The 25,882-nt window shown below is 38.1% G+C and overlaps 1 protein-coding gene across 6 annotated transcripts in view; it reads left to right on the top strand.

Annotated features, from left to right (window-relative positions):
• Positions 1-25,882, top strand: part of MYO5A (myosin VA) — a 179,798-nt gene that overhangs the window by 84,900 nt on the left and 69,016 nt on the right. For all 6 annotated transcript variants that reach the window (XM_045822393.1, XM_045822390.1, XM_045822394.1 and 3 more), the window contains exons 8-14: positions 1,336-1,443; positions 3,166-3,272; positions 8,580-8,845; positions 9,473-9,554; positions 17,620-17,760; positions 19,335-19,460; positions 20,053-20,136. In XM_045822393.1, coding sequence (XP_045678349.1) covers positions 1,336-1,443; positions 3,166-3,272; positions 8,580-8,845; positions 9,473-9,554; positions 17,620-17,760; positions 19,335-19,460; positions 20,053-20,136 — 914 coding nt within the window. The remainder of the gene's footprint in view (positions 1-1,335; positions 1,444-3,165; positions 3,273-8,579; positions 8,846-9,472; positions 9,555-17,619; positions 17,761-19,334; positions 19,461-20,052; positions 20,137-25,882) is intronic.

The following is a 25,882-nucleotide window of genomic DNA, read 5'->3' as shown; positions in this document are numbered from 1 at the left end:
CCAAATCAAAGGGGTGCCAGAAGGAGAAGAGGAAGAACAAGAAATTGAAAACTTATTTGAAAAAATAATAAAAGAAAACTTCCCTAATTTGGTGAAGGAAATAGACATATAAGTCCAGGAAGCACAGAGAGTCCCAAACAAGATGAACCCAAAGAGGACCACACCAAGACACATCATAATTAAAATGCCAAAGGTTAAAGACAAAAAGAGAATCTTAAGAGCAGAAAGAAAAGAGAGTTACCTACATAGGAGTTCCCATAAGACTGTCAGCTGATTTCTCAAAAGAAACCTTATAGGGCAAGAAGGGGCTGGAAAGAAGTATTCAAAGTCATGAAAGGCAAGAACCTACATTCAAGATTACTCTATCCAGCAAAGCTGTCATTTAGAATCTAAGGGCAGATAAAGTGCTTCCCAGACAAGGTAAAACTAAAGGAGTTCCTCATTACCAAGCCATTATTATAGGAAATGTTAAAGGGAATTATATAAGAAAAAATATCAAAACTGTGAACATTAAAATGGCAATAAATTCACAACTATCAACAATTGAATCTAAAAAACTAAGCAAACAAGCAGAACAGAAACAAAATTATAGGTATGGAGATCATTGGGAGTGTTATCATTTGGGAGTGGGAAGGGGGAGAATGAAGGAAAAGGTGCAGGGATTAAGAAGTACAAATCGGTAGGTACAATATAGACAGAGATGTTAAGAACAGTATAGGAAATGGAATAGGCAAAGAACTTGTATGCATGGTCCATGGACATGAACTAAGGGGTGGACGATTGCTGGAGGCAATGGGGAAACTGGGTGGAATGGGGCAAAGGGGGGAAAATTGGGACAACTGTAATAGTATAATCAATAAAATATATTGTAAAAAAGAAAAAGAAAAAGAATGAAGCTACCTTAAAAAATATTGGTCTTGAGTTGATACTTGTTTAAGATGAATGGTGAGTACATAGGTGCTCATTATGTTAATCCTTTTACTTTTGTATATGTTTGAAATTTGCCTTGGTTAGAAGAAAAAATTTTAAAAGAGTTTATGTGATGGAGGCCTGTGAGGTTTCTGATGAGGGGAGTAAAGTGTTTGAAGCACATTGATTGGAATAAAACCATTTTAGGAAAGGACCATTCATTTCACCAATTAAGATAAGTAAACTACAAACATTTCACTTTATTACTTAATTTTGAGTTTTGTATTAAAATATAACTGAAAACATAGGCAGTAGAACTCCTGACTCTATACACTCAACTGCACTATCATTGCTCCTAATTGAGAGTAGACCAAAAAATAGCAGTCTATTTCTTAGACTGCTAATCTTTTATCTTCTTATTTGCAGGAAATGCAAATCACTTTCATTACACCAAGCAAGGTGGCAGTCCTGTAATTGAAGGAGTTGACGATGCCAAGGAGATGGCACATACCAGGCAGGCCTGCACTTTGCTAGGTAATGTGATTTTATCTTGAGCTCTTTTAAGAAATAGCTTTTTGACTCAAGCAACTTTTGTTGGAATATTGACTTAGCTTTGTATTAAATGGTGAGTATTGTTGAGAGGTTTAACATTCCTTATAAAATATATCTGATAGCAAATGGGTGCAAGTTTTCTTTTGGGGTTTATGGGAACTGTTCCAAAATTAGATTGTGGTGATGGTTGCACAACTTTGTAATTTACTAAGAATCATTGAATCACATACTTACAACAGGTAAATTTTAAGGTATGCAAATTGTCCCTCAGTAAAGCTATTTAAACACACATTCAGGGCATCAAGGGAGTTAGGACTAACTAACTCTGCTTACATTTTTACAAAATCCGAAACCTAGGGATAAATAAATCAGGTTCCTGTACAAACTCACACTTTGCAGGGTTTTTGTTTTTGTTTTTTCATGTGTGGCTGGGAAATGTGGCTGAGCTGGCTAGGTGACAAAACCATGTAATACATGCAGTTTATACTGTCTTTGAAATGGTTCCGATGTCACTGCCTTATTCCTAATATTTAAAAAATACTGGGTCTGCATGTAAATAAATTAATCTGTAGAACTGTACTGGACGATTTCAGTAGTGTTCTAAAAACCTCAGATTATGAATAAATCTAAAATGATATGTTGGTAATTTGAGGGGAACCCTGAAGTGAACTTAATTTTAAAGCGTTGTTAACCCAAGTACAGCCTAGGACCACTGTAGTGTCTGTAAAAACTCAGAATCTCAGACCTATCCCAGACCTCCTAAGTCAGAATCTGAATTTGAACAGGAACCACTGGTGATTCATATGCATATTAAATTTTGGAAAACACTGCTTTATCTAGGCATAAATCTGTTTGTAAATAGAAAATAGAAATATTAAAAAGCCTTAATTCAGGAGATGGAAAAAGCATTCATTATATGATCAACACTCAGTTACCCTGGATATGAGTACATATTTGGAAATAATTTTACCATTTTTATTTGCATATGCTTATATCTAATATTCTGGAAATTCATACCTTATTGAAAAATGAGGCCAGATGTGATCAAAAGCCAAGAACTGTCCAGCTTTCTTATCTTTCCTTACCTTCAGGCCCTGCTCTAATCCTGCATTTGGACACTCACTCATCAGGGTGGAGTGCAACACCAGCCTAAACACTTCTAATCTAGGGGTCTCTTTGACTTATACTTGGTTTGTAGTTAAAAGAAGTAATGACATAATCTGACTTAAAATAGCCTTATTGGGCTACAACTTACATTTAGAGTAGGGATAAATAGAAAAGGGAGTAATGTTAATAAAATACTTAAATCTAGTGTGTGACAATGATGATGTAATTTGTTTACTATTTACCCTGTCACATATTGTATAAATATACTATGTGAATTTTCTCATTTAATGTTCATAAATACCCTTTGAGATAGTCACAATTATTCCCATATTTCAAATGAGAAAACAGAAGCATAGCAGGATGAAGTTACCTGCCCAGGTGAGATGGCAGGTCAGGAGTAGAGCTAGGCCTTGAGCCCATATTTTTCTCATCTCACGTCATGCTCTCAGCCATGGCGGTGATATTATTAACTATGACATGTTATAATGTGCACAACATCTAGTGATATTTAAGAGTTAAAAACAGGCTTAAAATTGCTGTAATTGTTTAGCTCCTGCTTTAAAATTAATCACATGTCTATTTACTCTGTTATTTCAGGAATTAGTGAATCTTATCAGATGGGAATTTTCCGAATACTTGCTGGCATTCTTCACTTAGGCAACGTTGGATTTACATCTCGAGATTCAGACAGCTGTACAATACCTGTAAGCTCAGAACAAGCTCAGTGTGATGGCAGTAGATTTGTGTTTCAGAGTTGTTTATTCTTTTTTTTTAAAGATTTTAAAAGATTTTAAAAGATTTAATAAATAAAGATTGAATAAATAAAATCTTTATTTTATTCATTTTAAAATCTTTTTAAAGATTTTACTTATTTATCTTTATTTTATTCATTTTAAAATCTTTTTAAAGATTTTACTTATTTATCTTTAGAGAGGGAAGGGAGGGAGAAAGAGAGAGAGAGAGAAACACCAATGTGCGGTTGCTGGGGGTCATGGCCTGCAACCCAGGCATGTGCCCTGACTGGGAATCGAACCTGCGACACTTTGGTTCGCAGCCCGCGCTCAATCCACTGAGCTACGCCAGCCAGGGCAGAGTTATTTATTCTTTATGGAAGAAATACATTTGAAGTTTCTCTATTAACATTGTCAGAGAGATGTAAAATCTTGAGTTGAAAATAAATGTGGATTCTAATCCCTGGTACGCAGTGAGTGTGTGTGTGTGTGTGTGTGTGTGTGAGTGAGAGAGAGAGAGAGAGATAGGGTGGGAGACTCAGACTTGGAGACATGTCTGATCCATATGAACAGAGGTGAGAAACAGATGTGAATGTTGGATTGGTGAGTCTAGAGAGAAGGGTTTATTTGGCACAAGTGCCAAGAATTGATAACTTTCTGTCTCCAGCAGTGGAAATATAATATGGTTTAAAAGCTATTGAAGAAACCATTAGCAGTGGTTACTCCTGGGGAGAGGGAATAGATGGCTGTGAGATGGGTTGTCTTCGCTATGATTTATAATCTCTTCCACACATAGTGATAACAGCACGCTGAGATTAAAACCCAATTTCATATGGGGAAACATTTTTTAAACTCTAACAAACCTGACAGTCCAAATTGTCCTCACTGGACATTTGTCATTTGCAGTATTTGCTGGTCACTACCATCAAAGATCACACACACACACACACACACACACACACATTGATACATACATGAGGGGGGACCCAGAAAATCAGGAATTTATTTATAAAAAATTGTGTATTAATTCTTATATATTTAAACTTCAGTCACCTTCAAAGTACCCTCCATTGGATGCAGTACACCTATAGAGACATTTTTTTCCACTGCTCAGATCAGTTTTTAAACTCAATTTTGATGCCTGGTAGTGCTTCTGCCATTTTTTTGTCTCACCTTTTCCACATGAGCAAAACATTTCCCTTCAAGGGCTTCTTTCATCTAGAGAAACAAAAAAAGTCACACAAGGTGAAACTGGGTGAATAGAGAGGGTAGGGAACCAGGGTCATGCCATTTTTTGGTCAAAAACTGCTGAACACTCAATGCTGTGTGGGAAGGTGTGCTGGTAAATCATGAAATGGGCAAATGCATTGAAAGAGTGTTTAGAAAAATTCACTGAAGCCAAATACAGCCTCTCACAACAAGGCCAGCTGGTGCACTGATACAGATGAGTTCCTAGAACATCCACCTAGTGGGGGAAGCCTGTATACTACAAGGGGCCCACCCTCTAGAAGATAATTCTGGTGTTTTGGGGGCCCCCTCTGGTATATATATATTTATTAGGTGTCTTTTAACTTCATTAAAATAGAGGAAGTTTTACTATAATAATTTTATTTCCAACCTGCTTCTTCAAAGATTGTGATAGAAGACAGTCTTTTATTTTTTTTTTATTGATTTGAGAGAGAGATTGATTTGTTGTTCCATTTATTTATGCATTCATTGGTTGATTCTTTTATGTGTCCTGACTGGGGATTGAATCCACAACCTTGGTATATCAGGATGACGCTCTAACCAGCTGAGCTGCCTGCACAGGGCTGAAAGACAATCTTGAGATTTATGTTTCCCTCTTCAGATACCTGAGTTGATTTTAGCAAACTTACATGTAGATTAACTTGTGTGACTTAAATTTGGATAAATTCAACTTTTGAAATATATCTTTCAGTATCTTTGTCTGGGTTCAAGCCCAACTCTACTATGTACTCATTCTGTGTTTTGAGTAAGTAGTTTCTTACCTCAGTTTAGTCTCTTAAATTTTACAGATGAGGAACAACAGTTTTGGACTAGGTGCTCTGACTGAGCTTCATGCTGAATAAATTATATTTTAAAATATTTAAAAAATAAATACATAAGAACTATTCAGAGGCTAAAAAACTAGGTGACAATAGAACTCAGAGAACAAAGCAGAACCCTGAAGCTAGGGCTCATGTTGAGGGAATTTGCAGAACCAAGTGACCTTGAGTTTAGGTCTTTATAGTCAGATGCAGTGCAGAAACAAAGATAAAGTCTAGGACTTATATAAGCAGAGGAACAAATAAGGTAACCACTGTCTAAAACTGAGACCCTAATTGGGGAATTAATTATAAACTTGTCTACCACCCGCTCCAAGAGTACAAAGAAAAATTAATCTGGCTCAAGCCTTGGTGCTAAGTAGAGGTGGAAAAAATAGTTACTTAAAGTTTTATAGCAATGAACTCACCATCATACATACTCTTAGCCTGATTTCATAGTTCCTTGATGATCCCAGAAAGCTATATACAGAAAACTTAGCCTGAATTTGTCCTGGAATGACTCTAGATGCCTCACAGAAACAAATACAAGCTTATTTGGGAGGATCCACTTTCAGTCAAAGCCTCAATAGAGCTTTGTGAGGGAAGTTACAAGAATTATTGGCTCATAATAAAAAAATTGTAAATCCCAGAATGATGCAGAATAGAAGGAGCAAGGTAATATAACAGAATAGCAGTCAACCCTCTAAGAAAGAAATTAATATCAGGTTTGACACAACTGAGGAGAGAACTGATGAGCTAACTAGAAGATAGATGTGAAAAAATTATCCAAAATGCAAGATAGGACCCAGAGATGAAGCACTTAAAAACAGTCGGTAAGAGAGATGAAGAATAGAGTAATAAATTCTAATTTTAACCTAATGAGAATTCCTAACAAACAAGAGTAAGGCAGACATAATATTTGAAGAGATAATTACAAATTTTAGAACTTATGAAATGACACTAAACCACAGATTTGGAAAGTCCAAAAAAATCCCAGTTAGAATAAATAAATAAAATCCATCTCTGACTCACCTTTGGTGATACCAAAGGCAGAGAGGAAAATCTTAAAACAGGCAGAGAGATAAGACATATTATTCTTGAGGAAATAGCAATTAAACTGATAGCTCATTTCCTAGCTTGAACAATGAGACATAAAACAGTGAACTACTATCTTTATTGTTCTAGAGTAAATTACCATTAACTAAAATTGTATGTCCAATAAAAATATCTTTCTAGAATGAAAGAAAAATAGGAGTGTTTTTACACAAATAGTAAGTTGTGAGAATTTGTCACCAATAGGCCATCACTAAAGGAAATATTAAAGGGTATAGTTTACACAAAAGGAAAGTGACCTATTGTTGAGAAGAAATAGTAATTCAATAACAAAGTACAGGAAAACATAAAATTTGATAAATTAAAACAACAACAATAATATATATATTGGGCTGCAAAAGAAATCATTCTCCACAAAATACTTATTAGTTAGAAAGGGAAAAATAGTTATCTTTCAGTGGAGAAACCTAGTGGCTGGTCCCTTAAACAGGTGAATATAGTTAACATGACCAGTAATGCGACCAATCCTCCACATCACGTAACTTCTGATATGGAGCACTGAGGAGAGTGCAACATCCCTTCCCTGGTACTGCTGCCAAGAATGCATGACCCAGATCTAATCATGAGGCAGCATCATGCAGACCCAAATTGAGGTACATGATTTTAAAAAATACCAAGATCACAAAAGACCAAAAAAAAAGTGAAGAAGTGTTCATATTAAAAGAGATTAATGAAACATGATAGCTAAATTCAGTGAGTGATCCTAGATTAAATCCTAGACCATTAAAATGTTTTGTGTGTTTTTCCACAGGGGGCATTATTAGGTCAATCAGTAAAAAATTGAATTAGATCTGTATGTTAGATAAGAGGGTTGTATCATTGCTAATTGTTGATCATTTATGATGTCATAGATATGTAAGATAATGTCTTTGGCTTTTAGGAAATGCATACTGAAATGTTTGCAACTTTCAAAGATTCTGAAAAAATTATGTGGGTATGTGTGTGAAAAAATGAGAAAGAAAATGATACAAGCAAGTGCAATAAAATGTTAATAATATATTTAGGGACTCTGGGTGAAGAAAATTCTTTGTACTATACTTGTAATTTTTTGTTAGTCTAAAATTAGTTCAAAGGAAAAAGTTAAAAAAAATAAAGTGAATGACCAGCCCCAAAGCACACAGATTGGATGGGAGTGTTTGGGATTAGTACAATTTAATTACATTCAGTTAACTAATACAAGTTAATGTTTCTTTTATTTAAGTGGAAACAGAAAGTAAACCTTTCAAACTAGTAAACAGAAAAATGGGCTAAAAACAATTCAGATATAGCAAGAAAAGGAAAGAAAATTTTAGAGAGAGTAGGACAAATAAAGGCACAAAATAAGATAGAAATAAATAAATACACCTAGCTGGTGTGGCTCAGTGGTTGAATGCTGGCCTGCGAATCAAAGGGTTGCTGGTTCGATTCCCAGTCAAGGCACATGCCTGTGTGTCGGGCCAGGTCCCCAGTAGGAGGCACTCGAGAGGCCACCACACATTGATGTTTCTCTCCCTCATACACCTTCTCCCTTACTCAGCTTCACTCCCTCACATTGACAGTAACTCTCTCACTGCAGGATTTTCCATCAGCTGTGTCCTCAGCTCAGAAGACCCTCCCCTCCTGCTTCACCAAGTTAACACCTCCTTGTCTTTCAGATCTGAACTCCATGTCTAAGGCAACTGTCCTCTTCCTCCCTGACAAGGGCACACTTATCTCACAAGGGATCTTAGTGTAGTATCCTTCTCCTTTGTAGTAATATGGCATTTTAGGGAGTAATTATTTGATGAATATCCGTTTCCCCTAGAACTGTTAAGTTCTAGGAGGACAGGGACCATGTCTGTTTTTGTTTACTGGCATACAGTAGGCACTCAGTAAATATGAATATCTGAAAAGAGGTATAAGCAAATATTCTGAAAAGACAGATAATTTTTGAAATGAGCCCTAGAAGAGATTGTAGATACTCTCTAGTTGCTGGTTTGATGGATGATTTTGATTATTATCACTGATCATCTTTCAGTGATCTTGGTGTTTGTCATAATAAAGAAATGGCTGGGTTTTATTTGCTACCACTTGGTTAGCATTTTCCAGTAAATTCATATTTGATTGATCTAGTCATAGGAAATAACCCATGCTCTTTTGGCAGCCCAAGCATGAACCTCTCAGCATCTTCTGTGACCTCATGGGCGTGGACTATGAGGAGATGTGTCACTGGCTCTGCCACCGGAAGCTGGCTACTGCCACGGAGACATACATCAAGCCCATCTCCAAGCTGCAGGCTACGAATGCCCGTGATGCTTTGTCCAAGCACATCTATGCCAAGCTCTTTAACTGGATTGTAGATCATGTCAATCAGGCTCTCCATTCCGCTGTCAAACAGCACTCCTTTATTGGTGTGCTGGACATTTATGGGTAAGTGTACTGGGCTCGGTGACCTGCCAGAGAGCATGTCTCTCTAGAGATTTTCTAGGCACTCTACATGGGTATTTGATTCTATGTCCTGCTTGTAAGAAGTAAAAATTAGAAGAGAATTTCTAAAAATCTAATTTCATTTGCTAGTTTTTCTTCTCTGAGTACCCTTCTTTAACTCTTAAAATCCTTCTTGTACATGTGTGCTTTTTGAGGCCTACTTTTTCATTATCTGGCTCAATTTTTTCAAAAGAACCTACGAGATCTCTATTTCCAATTCCCCTCTGTGCGTATGTAGACACTGAGTCTGTGTATTGGCAAGAGCAGTGGCTTTGTCATAACACTGAATGTTCCCCACTTGGGGATGAATTAGCCCTCCAAAACTCATGCTGTTGAATACAACTACATACTGGAGTCTTTTAAGAAAGCTCTCTGTATCTTGACTGACGCCTGTCTGCTGGGCACATGTCCCATTATACTGACTTATAAACCTTTATTCTCACTGATGTAGAAAGAAAATTTCCCAAAGTTGGGAGATTTTCTATTTCTTTCTAATACATACATTTGTAGTATTTTTACAAGCTACTTGTTCCTTTTTCTCCTCTTCCCATATTATTTTTGGTTTTACAGATTTGAAACATTTGAGATAAACAGTTTTGAACAGTTTTGCATAAATTATGCAAATGAAAAACTACAGCAACAATTCAATATGGTAAGAATTTTCTTTCTTGAGTAATATTCTGCCTTAAATTATTTTCTTGAATTCATAGTCTGCACTTACATTCTGGTTCCTGAAATGAAGTTATGAATTACAATTGGTATCTGGTGTTTAGAACAGCTAAACTGCTGAGGAATTTATGATTAATAGATAATGCAACATTAGAAAAATATTTATGGTCCAGATAGGATTCAAGGTCATCCTTGGATTGCTGTCTGAGAATAGTAAAAACTTTGTACAAATAACTTGAGCAAGGGAAGCAGAAGGTATGTCAGAGAGTAACATGGTATGTATGGAGGTTTGAGCCTAAGGACAGTCTTCAGTTTGTGGTGCCTGAGACTAACTGTGTGTGGACTTGAGACTTGCTTAACTCTTATTTCTTGTATTAGCAAGACACCAGAACAAAAATTCAGAACATACCCTCTTTCCCACATTTTTTATAACCCTCACTTGATATGTTTATTGATTTTAAGAGAGAGGAAGGGGGGGAGAGAAAAGGAAAAATAATGAGATGAGGAGCATTGATCAGTTGCTTCCTGTTCATGCCCCAACCAGGGATCGAACCTGCAACCTAAGTATGTGCCTTGACCAGGCATCAAACCCTTAACCTTTTGGTGTATAGGACAATGTTCCAACCATCTGAACTGTCCAGCCGAGGCTCCTACATATTTTTTACATATTTTCTTTTTAACAGTTTGAGACATTCACTGAGACAAGGGCAACGGGCATGTTTTGAAAGGACCTCTTGTGAAGTAGTAATGTCAAGTATATGAGAGCATTATCATGATGTTGAGGGATTTGGAGGTACTTAAAAATGGTAGCAGATTGCAATAGTGAAGAGCACAGCGCCCCTGAGGTGAACTCCTTGGGTTAGAATCCTGCTCTGCATTGATCCAGGGGGACTTGGGCAAGTTAATTGACCTTCCTGGCTTTACTCCCCTCATCTGTATAATGGGGACAACAATAGTACCCACTGCACATAGTTTTAAGGATTAAATGAGTTAGGATATATAAAGTGCTCACTGCCTGACAGGCATAGTAAGTGCAAGATTAGGGGCAGTTAATTAGTTTTGATAAAAGAGGGTTTTAAAAATGAGTCACCCATAGGAATTGGAAGATACATGGAAGAGAAGAGAGCTGAAGGACAGGAAAAAAGAACGCTTAATAAATATTTTCATCTTTCAAGGAGAGAGGTCAAGTGGTATAGTATATAGTTGATGAAGAAAAAAATAGAAGTGTAAAGATACTTTTAAGTTACAAAGTTAAGAAAAAGATTTAAAGCTAGTAATATTGGGAGGATGTGGAAAAGCAGTGAAGAGGTGGTATGTGTGAAGTTAGCCTCATCTAATGAAGAAATCAATAGGTAATATTTCAAATAAGTAAATTAAGACACAGCTGATAAGCATATTCTTTTAAGATAAATATCAGAAGAAATATCTAAGGGAGTTAGAAAAGTGATTGCCACCAGGGAGTGAGACTGAGGTTGGGGAGGGATGGGAGACGGGATTGTTAACTTGTCATCATAAAACCTTTAGACTATTTGATTTTTTAAAAATATTGCATACTTCTGGCTAGTATAGCTCAGTGGATTGAGCATGGGCTGCGAACCAAAGCATCACAGGTTCGATTCCCAGTCAAGGCACACGCTTGGGTTGCAGGCCACGGCCCCCAGCAACCACACATCAATGTTTCTCTCTCTCTTTCTCCCTCCCTTCCCTCTCTAAAAATAAATAAATAAAATCTTTAAAAAATATATTGCATACACATTGATAAAAAATTGGAGCATATTTATTGAGCAAACTAAGCTACTTAGCAGAGTGAAATAATGTAGAGGTGATCTTAAAACCTTAGGTATTAAGAATATAATAGGTGTATTTTTCATCTCTGCATAAGGAACATTGATAAAAAACCTTTGAGGGACTAAATTGAGTATTACCTTTTCTCAAGGTTTTTCAAAGTTTCTTAATTCTCTCATCAGGGCCACAGCCTTCTGCTCTTTTCTAGTATATTTTGGTACAAGGTGACTGGAAGTATAAGGAACCAATGCCAGTCTCATCAGGGGCTGGCTAGTGTGTCTATTTCTCAAGGGCCTCAGCTCTCTGAATGTATGTTTCTGGCTCTCTCGTTTCTCTTTCTGTTTCTATCCCTCTGTCTTCTCTTCTCTCTTCTCTTCTCTTCTCTTCTCTTCTCTTCTCTTCTCTTCTCTTCTCTTCTCTTCTCTCTCTCTCTGTCTTCCCCCCTCCCTCTCTCCCTGCCTCGACACCCACACACCCACACACTATACACCCCATACTGGTTCTTAGCTTTTCTGCACAACTGCTCTACTCCTTCTTAGTATCAAATGGCATATTCTTTCTTTCTATTCTGTATGTATTTTCTTTACCTCACGGTTTCTGCTTACTCACTTTGAACTTCCTGTGAACCCAACAGTGGTTGGAGGGCACCTCCCATTCTTCTAACTTGCTTAGCTCACATTCTTCCTGACTTCTTTCAGAGGCAGCTTCCACTGATAACCCAGTTCATTTTTTCATCAGAGGTCCCTGGCAACAGAGTGCCCTCAAGTACCCATACTTGGTCTAGTCAGCTGCAACTAGGCACACAGGGCCTCACAGTAAAGAACTTGGATGTTCAGGGCTTCTCCCTCAGCAGGGACTGTGGGTAGGACATGGACATCAATAGCACATTGATGTTCCTCTCCCTCCCTTCCTAAAATAAGTAAATAAAATCTTTTTTAAAATTTACTTTCAGAGAGGGGGAAGGGAGAGAAAAAGAGAGGGAGAGAAACATCTATGTGTGGTTGCCTCTCGCACACCCCCTACCAGGGACTCAGCCCGCAACCTAGGCATGTGCCCCAACTGGGAATCGAACCTATGACCCCTTGGTTCACAGGCTAGTGCTCAATCCACTGAACCACACTAGCCAGGGCTACGCATCCAAAATTTTTCAGGGCCCATGGACTTTTTCCAAACTTAGATATAGGATATGTATGAAAAGAAAGCTCTGTTTAAGCCTGCAGCAGTGTTTCTGTTGTCATTGTGGAGACTGCATATAAATTAATGAATCCAAAAAAAGAGGGCTTGTGGTTTCAGAAAATATTGGTACCATCAGTCAGGGCATCCTGCTGACACGTGGTGCCTCATTGCCTTTTCATTAATCAAAGAATACAAGACATTTTCTTTTGAATTAGCATGATGTAAATATTCATACAGATGACCAGATTTTCTTTTCTTTTTTTTTTTTTTTTTTGACTAAAGCTTATTGCAGCTGGTTAGACTACAAATGCTGCAAATGAGCCAAGAGCAGCATTGTAAGAGAGTATGTATCAGAAATCTTGGTGACACTTCAGTTTTATGGGGTTTTGGGTCCTTAATATGTGTTGTCTGGTCATACCCACAGAGCTGATCTTTCCAGAAAAGTAGCAAGATGTGTGCACAAACCAAAGAAGACAAAAAAGATTAGTAAAGGAAAGCAGAAACGCCCGAGGACTAACAGGTGGAGGTCATGAGAATCTGTGCAGACTAGAAATTGTAGGTGGGCTGTGCAGGCTGGTGGCCTGGAGCAGGAGCAGCAGCAGAGAGGGACTGCCCTTCCCACCAAGACTGACCTAACTCCCTTCATCTGCAGACCTCAGATCACACAGCCTGTCCTCAGGGAAACCTCCCCTCCCCACTCTATGGCCAAACTAGATGAGGATGCTTGTTCTCATAGCTTGCATAATTTTTCTCTCTAACATTACAGTTTGTAATTATATTCCTTGTGATTATTTGATTTCTGCCTGTTTCTCCCACTAGTCTCCAAAGTCCATGAAGGCAGAAGCCATATCTATTTTGTTAATGGTATTTGATGACTGGCATATAGTAGATAGTCAATACATATTTTTGCTGAAATGCATGAATGGAGATTAGAAGCAGTGGTGAGGGTGCTAGCTGAAGCATTTAGCACAGATAGCATAAATTGATAGTGGTTCCAACTGCTTACAGAGCTGCATATAGAATCCAGAAGGATTTCATGACTGTGGAGAACAATCAAGGCAGAAACAAAAGACTAACTGTTATCTATTTCTGAGGCACATGAACCTCAACACCACAGCCCTTATGAGAATTACCTTGTTATGCTATAAGCATCATCCAGCATGGTTCAGTAGTCTAGAGGGCATCTGCTCTGCCTAGTTGGTCAAAGTCAGTGAAGGCATTTCTGAGCCTATGTTTGAACAACACAGTGCAATAATTTATTAAATAGGAGGTCAAAAAGTATATAGTGTGGTTTTGTGCATGGAACTCCAACAACCACGGAATTAAAGAAACAGTCAAACAGAACAACCAGACCAGTAAGGCGGTGGATGGAGAGAAACTGCAACAAGGCAGCAGCCATGCAAGCGGGGCTGGCTGCAAGGAGGCAGTGGGCTGTGAGGGCAGGACTGACTTAAGGGGAAACTGAGACTCAGAGTGGGTTGTGGACTACAGCAGTTGCCACGGCAGTTGCTGCGGCAGAAGAAGCTCCCAGTCTCACACAAGAGTTCTTTGAAAAGTGGACTGGAGATGAGCAGTTGAGCTGCATTGTTCCCTTTCTGGCCCTTTCCCCACAGGCAGCGCCATAGTGCAGCCAGGAGGGTTGCCCTGCCCCAGTGAATGCCTAATGCCCCGCCCCCTTACAACTTATAACTTAACAGGGACCCTGAAAAAAGAAATAGGGCCAAAATGAAAGAACAGAGCAAAATTTCAAAAAGAGAGCTAAATGATGAGGAGATAGCCAACCTATCTGATGGAGAATTTAAAGCCCTGGTAATCAAAATGCTCACAGAACTGATTCAGCTTGGTCAAAAAATAAAAGAACAAATGAAAGATACCCAAAATGAAATAAAGCAAAATATTCAGGGAACCAGCTGTGACAGGAAGGAAACCAGAACTCCAATCAATGATTTGGAGCAAAAGGAAGAAATAAACATCCAACCTGAACAGAATGAAGAAACAAGAATTCAAAAAAATGAAGAGAGACTTTTGAACCTCTTTGACAACTTGAAACATTCCAATATCTGAATCATAGGGGTGCCAAAAGGAGAAGAACAGCAGCAAGAAACTGAAAACTTATTTGAACAGATAATGAAGGAAAACTTCCCCAATCTGGCAAAAGAAATAGACTTTCAGGAAGTCCAGGAAGCTCAGAGAGTTCCAAAGAAGTTGGACCCAAGGAGGAACACACCAAGGCACATCATAATTGCATTACCCAAGATTAAAGATAAAGACTCTTAAAGAATCTTAAAAGCAGCAAGAGGAAAGGAGTCAGTTACCTACAAAGGAGTTCCCATTAGACTATCAGTTGATTTCTCAAAAGAGACCTTGCATGCAAGAAGGAACTGGAAAGAACTATTCCAAGTCATGAAAGGCAAGAACCTACATCCAAGATTGTTCTATCCAGCCAAGCTATCATTTACAATGGAAGGGCAGATAAAGTGCTTTCCAGACAAGGTCAAGCTAAAGGAGTTCATCATCACCAAGCCCTTATTATATGAAATGTTAAAGGGACTTATCTAAGAAAAGGAAGATAAAAAATATGAACAGTAAAATGACAACAAACTCACAACTGTCAACAAATGAATCTAAAAAAATAAAGAAAAACAAAAACTAAGCAAACAACTAGAACAGGAACAGAATCAGAGAAATGGACATCACATGGAGGGTTTTCAGTGGGGATGGGGGAATGAAAGAACAAGGGGGAAAGGTACAGGGAACAAAGAAGAAGCATAATTGGTAGGCATTAAATAGATGAAGAGAGGTAAAAAATGGTATAGGAAACAGAACTCAAAGAACTTAAATGTATGACGTATGGACATGAACCAAGGTGGGGCGGAATAGAGGAGGGTTGGGGGGGGATGCAGGGGGGAGGGGGGACAAAGGGGGAAAATTGGGAAAACTGTAATAGCATAATCAATGAAATATACTTTAAAAAGTATATAGTACAGTTTTGGATGTATATATATCAAATGTTGAAGACTGCTACATTTTTTAAATTTTATTTTTATTTTTAATATATTTTATTGATTATGGTATTACAGTTATCCCATTTCCCCCCTTTATTTCCCTCTGCCCTGCACACCCCCTCCCACCCACATTTCCCCTCTTTAGTTCATGTCCATGGGTCGTACATATAAGTTCTTTGGCTTCTACATTATCTATACTATTGTTAACCTCCCCCTGTCTATTTTCTACCTACCATTTGTGCTACTTATTTTCTACCTTTTCCCCCTCTCTCCCCCTCCCACTCCCCCACTGATAACCCTCCATGTGATGTCCTTTTCTGTGATTCTGTTCCTGTTCTAGTTGTTTGCTTAGTTTTTGTTTTGGGGTTTTTTTTTAGGTTCATTTGTTGACAGTTGTGAGTTTGTTGTCATTTTACTGTTCATATTTTTTATCTTCCTTTTCTTAGATAAGTCCCTTTAACATTTCATATAATAAGGGCTTGGTGATGATGAACTCCTTTAGCTTGACCTTGTCTGGAAAGCACTTTATCTGCCCTTCCATTGTAAATGATAGCTTGGCTGGATAGAACAATCTTGGATGTAGGTTCTTGCCTTTCATGACTTGGAATAGTTCTTTCCAGTTCCTTCTTGCATGCAAGGTCTCTTTTGAGAAATCAACTGATAGTCTAATGGGAACTCCTTTGTAGGTAACTGACTCCTTTCCTCTTGCTGCTTTTAAGATTCTTTAAGAGTCTTTATCTTTAATCTTGGGTAATGTAATTATGATGTGCCTTGGTGTGTTCCTCCTTGGGTCCAACTTCTTTGGAACTCTCTGAGCTTCCTGGACTTCCTGAAAGTCTATTTCTTTTGCCAGATTGGGGAAGTTTTCCTTCATTATTTTTTCAATTTCTCAGTCTTCCTCTTCTTCTTCTGGCATTCCTATGATTTGGATGTTGGAACATTTAAAGATGTCCTGGAGGTTCCTATGCCTCTCCTTATTTTTTGGAATTCTTGTTTCTTTATTCTGTTTTGGTTGAATGTTTCTTTCTTTCTTCTGCTCCAAAGTGTTGATTTGAATCCTGGTTTCCTTCCCATCACTGTTGGTTCCCTGTAGATTTTTCTTTATTTCACATAATGCAGCCTTCATTGCTGTCTGGGTCTTTTTTATTCTGTTGAAGTACGTAGTGAGTTCCTGGAGCATCCTGATAACCAGTGTTTTGAACTGTGTATCTGATAGGTTGGCTATCTCTTCATCGCTTAGTTGTATTTTTTCTGGAGCTTTGAACTGTTCTTTCATTTGGGCCATTTTTTTGTCTCGGTGCACATGTTACATAGTAAGGGGTGGAATCTTAGGTGATCATTGTGAAGCTGTATTAAAAAATTATTTATTGAACTTTTATTTTATTTTATTTATTGGCCCTGGCTGGTGTGGCTCAGTGGATTGAGCTCTGGACTGTAAACCAAAGGGTCGCTGGTTTGATTTCCAGTCAGGGTTCATGCCTGGGTTGCAGGCCAGGTCCCCAGGAGGGGGTGTGTGAGAGCCAAGTACATGTTGATGTTTCTCTCCATCTTTTTTTCCCTCCCTTCCCCTCTCTCTAAAAATCAATCAATCAGTTAATAATCTTTAAAAAATAATAAAAAATAAAATTTTATTTATTGATTTTTAGAGAGAGAGGAAGAGGGGAGAGAGAGATATATATATATGAATTTGTTGATCCACTTATTTATACATTCACTGGTTGCTTCTCGTATGTGCCCTGACCAGAGATCAAACCCTCACCCTTGGCATTTTGGGATGGTGCTCTAACCAAATGAGCTACCAGGCCAGGGCAATTTATGACTTATTGACAATATTCACATACCTAGATTTACTTGTTTATCAAGAAGCCTACATAGCTGAGGTTTTATTGTCTGTGGTTTTTATTTGCTTTATTTTATTATTCTCTGTGTGTAAATCATGTTTCTCCCACAAGATTTTCTTGCTGGAAGCCATAGACTATCTCAAATTATGTTGGTATCTTAGAATGTTTTATGTAAAGGATGTGTCCTAACATTGTTTATGATAATGATGTGGTAATGCTACTTTTTTCTTATTTATTTCAGCATGTCTTCAAATTAGAACAAGAAGAATATATGAAGGAACAAATCCCATGGACTCTCATAGATTTTTATGATAATCAGCCTTGCATTAATCTTATAGAGTCTAAGCTGGGCATTCTAGATTTGCTGGATGAGGAATGCAAAGTAAGTATGACTCCCTGATGTACTTAGTCTATTAAAACAGATATATCAAGGTTAGAAGGTAAGTGGGTTTAATCAGAGATTCATAGTATCTCGTGAGATGCCACTGTGGCCTAACTTGCATTCTGCAGTCACTCGACTCAAAGGGCTTTAAATACAATTGAGAGTAGGAGAATTTCCCTTCTCTTTTCAGCTGACTCTAAGTTATGTGAAAAATTTGCATTTGATACAGCTACTATCAATTTTAGCCACTTTTATTAAATAGTATGTTTATATTTGGTACTTATTGTTCAGTGGTATGACATATTTAAAGAAATGAGGAATTACAAAAAGTATTTTGAATAATAGTTCTAAATATTCATAATTTAAAATTTGACTAGTTCTTTATTACTGCTATGCATGGTGGGGAGGGAGTTTTAGTTTTAATGTTTGAAGATGCAGTTAGCAGTAAAGCAGGATCCCCAGCATTACTGCTAACTGAATGATCTTAGACAAATGACCTCTTCTTTCTCTGTATTTAGTTTATATGCCATAAGTTACATCTGAAACATAGATTGATCCTCCTAAGCATCCAGGTTTTCTACAACATTCAGAATGCATGTAATGAAAAGGTTCTCAGCCTCACTCAAAATTAAATAAAATGCAAATGAAAACAAAAACGAGATACTGTTTTTTACCTAACAGGAAATTTAAATTTAATAATAACTTTCATTTGATACTACCAAGTGAATATTTATTGCATATATATTGCAATATAGGGCATGAATTAGTACAATATATTTTAAAGAAAATTTGACAATATTTATCAAAATTATAAATACACAGATATTTTGACTCAACGATGGAACTGCTGGGAGTTTACCCTGTGGCTATACTTGCAAAAGTATCTAAGGCATACCTGTAAAGGAACTCATTGTTACAAAAGTCAGTAACAACCTAGTAGCCATACATATAAGAATGCTATTATAAAGAGAACATAAATACAGTGAGTTTATGGAGTGATCCTATTTGCATATGTATATGCCTTTAGATGCCTTCAGAGACAAAAAAGATGATGTAAGTAGTGAGATGAGACTACTCTGTTGTATCTGAATTATAGAAATATTTCACTATGTGCAAATATTACTGGTTTTTAGAAAATACCTGATAGTCATGATATTTCATCTTTGATTTGTTGAGGCCTTTATTGCTTTAAGAGAAAATTGAATATTTATTTGAGGGCTCCTGGTATAGGCAGAATGAGTTGCCCATGGGAAGGTCTCAGTCATTGTTCTTTGTTAATAATTGTATTTTGGCCTCTAAGAGAGAAATGTGGAAGGAATGAGTTCCTAAATTGAATATAAAAATTTGACTTTGGGTAGTGGGCACACAATGCAATATGCAGATCATGTATCATAGAAATGTATACTTGAAACCTATATTCTTATTAACCAGTGTCACCCCAATAAATTTAATTTTAAAAATGTACAAAATTTGGTAGGTGAAGCCCAAAAACGGTCTCTTAGGTAATGCATCAGAAGAGACTCATAACAATATTCATCTTGTTTTCTTTCTTTTTTTCCTTTCATTGAATGTAGATGCCTAAAGGCACAGATGACACTTGGGCCCAAAAATTGTACAACACACATTTGAACAAATGTGCACTCTTTGAAAAACCTCGTCTATCAAACAAAGCTTTCATCATTCAACATTTTGCTGACAAAGTAAGGAAGCTTTATTATCTCTTTTCTTTTTTTTAAGATTTCATTTATTCATTTTAGACAGAGGGGAAGATAGGGAGAAAGAGAGGGAGAGAAGCATCAATGTATGGTTGCCTTTTGCATGCCCCCGCACTGGGGACCTGGCCTGCAACCCAGGTATGTGCTTTGACTGGGAATCAAACCAATGACTTTTTGGTTCGCAGGCTGGCACTCAATCCACTGAGCTACACCAACCAGGTCTATCTTTTTTCTTTTTGAATACTTAAGTTCAAAGAGAAAAAAAATCAATAGTCAAGAGATACTGTATTTTTCTGACCATAAGATGCACCTAGATTTTAGAGGAAGAAAATAGGAAAAAAAAATTTGAAGCATAAAATGTGGTAAAATATTTAATAACATAAATAACAATATTTTACCAATGTAAGTGTAAACAGAACTCAACAGCAGCATTAACAACCATTATTCCTCCCAAATTGGGGGCAGGGTTGGGGGGGTGCATCTTATAGTCCAAAGAAACGTTTGTTGTTGTTGTTCATGATTATGATATCTATTCAAGAGTCTTATTAGTTAAGGAGATTTTTCCATGTGTTTTCAGGTGGAATACCAGTGTGAAGGCTTTCTGGAAAAGAATAAAGACACTGTTTTTGAGGAACAAATTAAAGTTCTTAAATCAAGCAAGGTAACAATGTATGGTTTTCTTCAATCAGGATATATTCAATAAAATGTTAATTACTTAAGTATTAGCTTTTTTTAAGATTTTATTTATTTATTTTTAGAGAGGGAAGGGAGGGAGAAAGAGAGAGAGAGGGAAACATCAATGTGCAGTTGCTGGGGATCATGGCCTGCAACCCAGGCATGTACCCTGACTGGGAATCAAACCTGCGACACTTTGGTTCGCAGCCCGAGCTCAATCCATTGGCTATGCCAGCCAGGGTTAAGTATTAACTTTTTAAAATAATGCTTATTTTTCTAACAAAATCCGCTTTATTGTTAGTTTTTAACTTATCAAATACATAATGCTTACTGTGTGTTAGGTCCTGTTTTCAGTGCCTTACAAATGTTGACTCATCTAATCTTCACAGTAAGGTGGCATTGTCGTTACTCTGCCTGTTTCACAGAGGAGGGACCTGAGGCACAGGGATTTCATAGCTGGGGAGTTTTCCAGCCAAATTAAAGTCTAGGCTATCTGGCTCCGAGTCTGTGTTCCTCACTACTCTGCAGTGTTGTCTTTCAGTTTCATGTGAAATTTTTGCCTCCACAGCAGTTCTAGGCTCTTGTGCCTCTGTGAGAGCCAGTGAGAGAAGGCGGTATTTTTGCTGTGTCCTTTTGAAGGAACTCACTTGAAGCATAGCCTTATGCACTCTCTTCAGAGGGAGGTTGATCTCTGGATCATTGGGTACAATCGCAGGTGCAGCCCAGAGCACTTTGGGATTGTTTTTTCTAGGCAAAGACTCTAGAAACACTGCTTTCTAGTGGGAGAAGACTATTCCAGATGGCAGAGAACTGTGATGGTTACACTGGATTGTTTATTAAGTTGATCCCACTCTCTGTTGTTTTACTCTCATCAGGAAAAGAAAGGGAGGGATACTCGGCTCAGTTTCATTCTGCAGGGAGCAAACCAGGAAGCCAGTTACTCCGTGTAGCAAAGTGAATATTCAAATATTCAGTAAAAAACTAAAAATACTCATCAAAATCTCTTAGACTGCTGACTAGCATTTTTTTTTAAATGACCCAGTTGTTCTGGCTTATTCTAAAACAGTCCTTTTAACTTCAATGGAATATTATGTGAACATTTTGACTCTTGTTTTTAGAATAAAAACTTTTACTTTACATTATTGTGATACTAAGGAGTTCATATCAATACCAAATTCCAGTTTTAACCCTCAGAAAATAATAAATCTAAATGTCTTTAGAAAACATCAGTTTTTTACTTATCCTCATAGACATTGGACATTAATGCTTTATAGCTTATGGGACTGATGTATGAGAGAGAATTCTCTCACACGGCCAGTCTCTGAATATTATTCAGTTAAAGATTAGAAATCATTTTGATTTATGAATAGTGATGGAAACCATGAAATTCTAATGTCACCACTCTGCCTAAGTAGTCAGCTGAAATAGAATAGTCACAGGTTCTCGTTCCCCAGGCACCCATACTCAGTTGCGTCTGTATTCTGACTTAGCTTTTCTGACTGACTCATTATCAGTTTAACTGTCAGAAGATAGCTGTCTGTCGGCGCGTTCTGAAGAACCATTCGGGTGACGGTCAGTCTGGGTAGCGTTGCTGCAGCTGGAATGGGGGCTCTGTGTGATTCGATCAGCTTACAGGCCTCCTTGCTCCCCATCAGAGACCTGTCCCATGGAAACCCAGCCTGAGGATGTGAACTTTATATTTTAATGTCTTTGCACCCAATAGGGAGCAAGCGTAATATAGTGTTGACTTGTTCTCTTGGATGTACTAATCTTAGAAGGTTAATATTTGTGTTGTGTGTTTTGAATAGAATTATTTTTGTGATAATACAGTGTGGAGTTGTACACACAACTCCACACTGTGTGTGTGTGTGTGTGTGTTTTGTCTTTTTTTTTCCTTTAATTTTGCAGCCTGTAGCCAAATTTACAACTTATAAAGGAATTAAGGTATTGTAAACTTAACAGAAAGTGTCTCAAGAGTTCTTTCTGGTGAAAAAATATAATCTATGTTGCCTTATCTAATATCAGGGAGCACATAAATGAATTACAAACTTGACTAAATACTACTAAGTTGGAACTCTACAAAATACCATTAAAAAGAGTTATAACCCCTACTTTGCATGTTGCTAATTGATGAGGGGAAGCATAGTTCATGTACTGAGTTTATGCCTTAGATCTCTCATCTATAAAATAGAATTTATATCAGTGTCTAAGGAGTTGTTATGAGTATTAAATTGGTTTTAAGACCTTACAGTAGCACTTTATGCATAAAAAACTCTTAGTGAATAATGCTATTGTTATTATTACTGAAATGATGTCTCACATCTTCATGAAGCTGCTACGTAGATGCTTCTGTTTTCTTTAACACTATTTCCCAGACATATAAGCTCAGTCTTAACCAATTCTGAGCCCTGTTTTAGGAATAGACAGACCAAAGAAACAAAATGGAATGTCTGGGCATATCTATCTACTTAATATATTTGTGAATCTGTCTCTCTTGAAATAAAGTTGGCATCCAGTCAGTGGGGAATGGATAAATTCTTCAGTAAATGATTTCAGAAAATTAGGAATTTAGTCAGGTAAACAAGGTAAAAGGAGATAGGCAGAGATCTCTGCTTTTGTGTGGTAATAACCACTTAATCAAATATTTAGATAATATTATATCAAAGTGGTGAATGCTATAAAGGAAGTCAAACAGGGTACCAAGCCAGAAAGTGACTAAGCTTGGGCAGGGGTTTAGGCTGTACCCTGAAAAATGGGAGACAGCCGTGTCAAGGCAGATGGCAGAACAGGTGAGGAGCACATAGGCTGTCTAAGATGCTTGTGTTTGGGGCTCAAAAAAGAAGGCCAGTGTGGCTGGAGCATGACAGGTGAGTAGGCTGTGTAGGATGGGTAGACAGGAGCTACCTTCTGGAGGGAAGTAGAGTACAGAATGTGAACGCTATTCCTGTTGCCATGGAAAGTCTGGAAGGTTTTCGTATAGGGAATGATATGCTACTGGGTAATGATGTGTTTAGGGTGAGTGGAGATGAGGCAGCAGTGATCCAGGTGAGAGGTGGTGTACCAGGATTATAGCAGTGGGGCTGGTGTATAATTTGTGGGTAGAGTTGACAGATCTTGATGGATTGAGTGGAGAGTGAGAGAATGGGAGAAATTGAGGATGGTTTCTATGTTTTTGGCCTGAGATACTGGATGGATGATGGTGTCATTAACTGAGATGAAGACTTATAAAGGATCAGGCTTTGGGAGAAAGAATCAAGAGTTCTGCCTTGAACATGCTTTGCTTGAGAAGGCAGTTAGATAGTCCAAGTGAATGTGTCGTATAAGAAGTTGGAAATGGACTTCCGGCAAGATGGAGGAATAGGTGGACGCACTGTACCTCCTTGCACAACCAAGATTAAAACAACAATAATTTACAGAAATAATATCACTCAGAACTGTCAGAGGATTTATCTGAATGGAAGTCGGACAGCCAAGAAGTTGAAGTAGACCCGTACATCCAGACTGGTAGGGGACACCGATCCGGGCGGGTGCGGGGCTGGCGTGGGTCGGCGGCACACGGAGGTTGGGGGAAATTTGGCGCAAAATCGATGTGACAGCCATCTGGGGTGCAAGAATGCAGCGGTGATCCCTGAGTACGCAAGCAGCGGCTAGGGGAATCAGTGGGGCAGCAATTGTGGACCAGGGCAGAGATCTCAGCTCAGGAGCCCAGGGAAGTGTCTGAGCCCAGGAGAACAGAACTGTCGCCATTGATCCCTCCCGTCCCTGCTCCCACCCCCGCCCCCACATATAACATCACAATCTAGCGACTGGGGTGCCCAGCCACAGTGAACACCTAAGGCTCCGCCCCCCACTGGAACAAGAGTGACCAGACGGGGAAAAAAAATAATAATAGGAGAGACAGGGAAAGACATAAGGCATGTTTCCAGCAGAACAGATCAGTCCCCCAGGACTCATCCTTTTGAGCGACCAAAAAATAGCCAATCTATCAGATGCACAGTTCAAAACACTGGTGATCAGAAAGCTCACGGAATTGGTTGACTTTGGGCGCAATTTAGATGAAAGGATGCAGGTTACCATAAAAGGGATGCAGGAAGATACGAGGAGGAGAGCCAATAGTGAAAGGAAGGAATCTGAGTCTCAAAACAATACAGTGGACCAGAAGGAAGATAGAATCAACCAAGCAGGAAAGCATGATGAAATAAGAATTCAAAAAATCAAAGAAAAGCTTAAGAGCATCAAGGACACCTTTAAATGTTCCAGCATGCGAATTATAGAGGTACCAGAAGGGGAGGAGCAACAAGTGGAAAAGTTATTTGAACAAATAATAAAGGAGAACTTCCCCAAACTGGCAAAGGGAACAATCTTCCAAGAAATCCAAGAAGCTCAGAGAGCCCCAAAGAAGTTAGACCCAAGAAGAAACACACCAAGGCACATCATAATTACATTAGCCAAGGTAAAAACGAAAGAGAGAATCCTAGAAGCAGCAAGAGATAAGGGGACAGTAACCTACAAAGGAGTTCCCATCAGACTGTCAGCTGATTTCTCCAAAGAGACCTTACAGGCAAGAAGGGGCTGGAAAGAAATATTCCAAGTCATGAGAGACAAGGACCTACATCCCAGATTGCTCTATCCAGCAAAGCTCTCATTTAGAGTGGAAGGGAAGATAAAGTGCTTTTCAGATAAGGTCAAGTTAAAGGAGTTCATCGTTACCAAGCCCTTATTTTATGAAATGCTAAAGGGACTTATCTAAGAAAAGAAGATAAAGAAAAGACATGTATAGTAAAAGGACAGCAAACTCACAATTATTAACAACCACACCTAAAGCAAAACCAAAAGAAACTAAGTAAACAACTAGAACAGGAACAGATCCACAGAAATGGAGGGCACATGGAGGGGTAGCAGTAGGGGGGGTGGGAGGAGGAGAGGGGGGAAAAGGTATAGAGAATAAGTAGCATAGAATGTAGGTTGAAAATAGATAGGAGGAGGGCAAGAATCGTATGGGAAACGTAGAAGCTAAAGAACTCACAAGTATGACACATGGACATGAACTAAAGGGGGGGAATGTGGGTGGGAGAGGGGGTACAGGGTGGAGGGGAGTGAAGGGGGAAATGGGACAACTGTAATAGCATAGTCAATAAAATATATTAAAAAAAAAGAAGTTGGAAATGAAGATCAGTGGGTCATGAGGAAAGTCAGAGTAGGTGACATAAATCTGGAAGTCTTTAGAACTAGGTGGTTTAAAGCAGTGGGACTGGATGAGATTGCTCAGGGAGAATTGATAGATCAAAACATAGAAAGGCCAGAGTCGTTAGGCATTTCAATTTGTAGAGGCGGGCCTGGAGAGGAGTTAGGAAAGAAGCCTTAGAAAAGTCGCCCATGAGGAACAACTGCTAAAGAAGAAATTGTAGAGCAGTTTCTAATACAATGCTCTCCCTTTTTTTTAAGAAAAATTAATTTGGAAAATTAATGATTAACCCCATGCTGAGTTTTCAAGTCAAATCTTAGGAACTCTTATTTTTCCCCTTTGGAACATAGCTTTAACATTGCAATATAAGATATAGTAAAACATCTTTTTCCCCTTTTTGTAGCCAACCAGGCTAAAATATATTATTTATTCTATAAAGCAAGGGATACATTTGTGTAGCAAGGAACTGTTATTGGTATGTTATGTGTAACATCATGAATTATTTCCTAAATTCCCCTTATGATGGATATATAAATTAATAGCAAAT

The sequence above is a fragment of the Phyllostomus hastatus genome, unplaced genomic scaffold (assembly GCF_019186645.2).
Source record: "Phyllostomus hastatus isolate PE091 unplaced genomic scaffold, TTU_PhHast_1.1 phas_scaffold_501, whole genome shotgun sequence".
In the NCBI taxonomy this organism is placed as follows: domain Eukaryota; kingdom Metazoa; phylum Chordata; class Mammalia; order Chiroptera; family Phyllostomidae; genus Phyllostomus; species Phyllostomus hastatus.
This window is presented reverse-complemented; position numbering and strand designations above follow the sequence as displayed.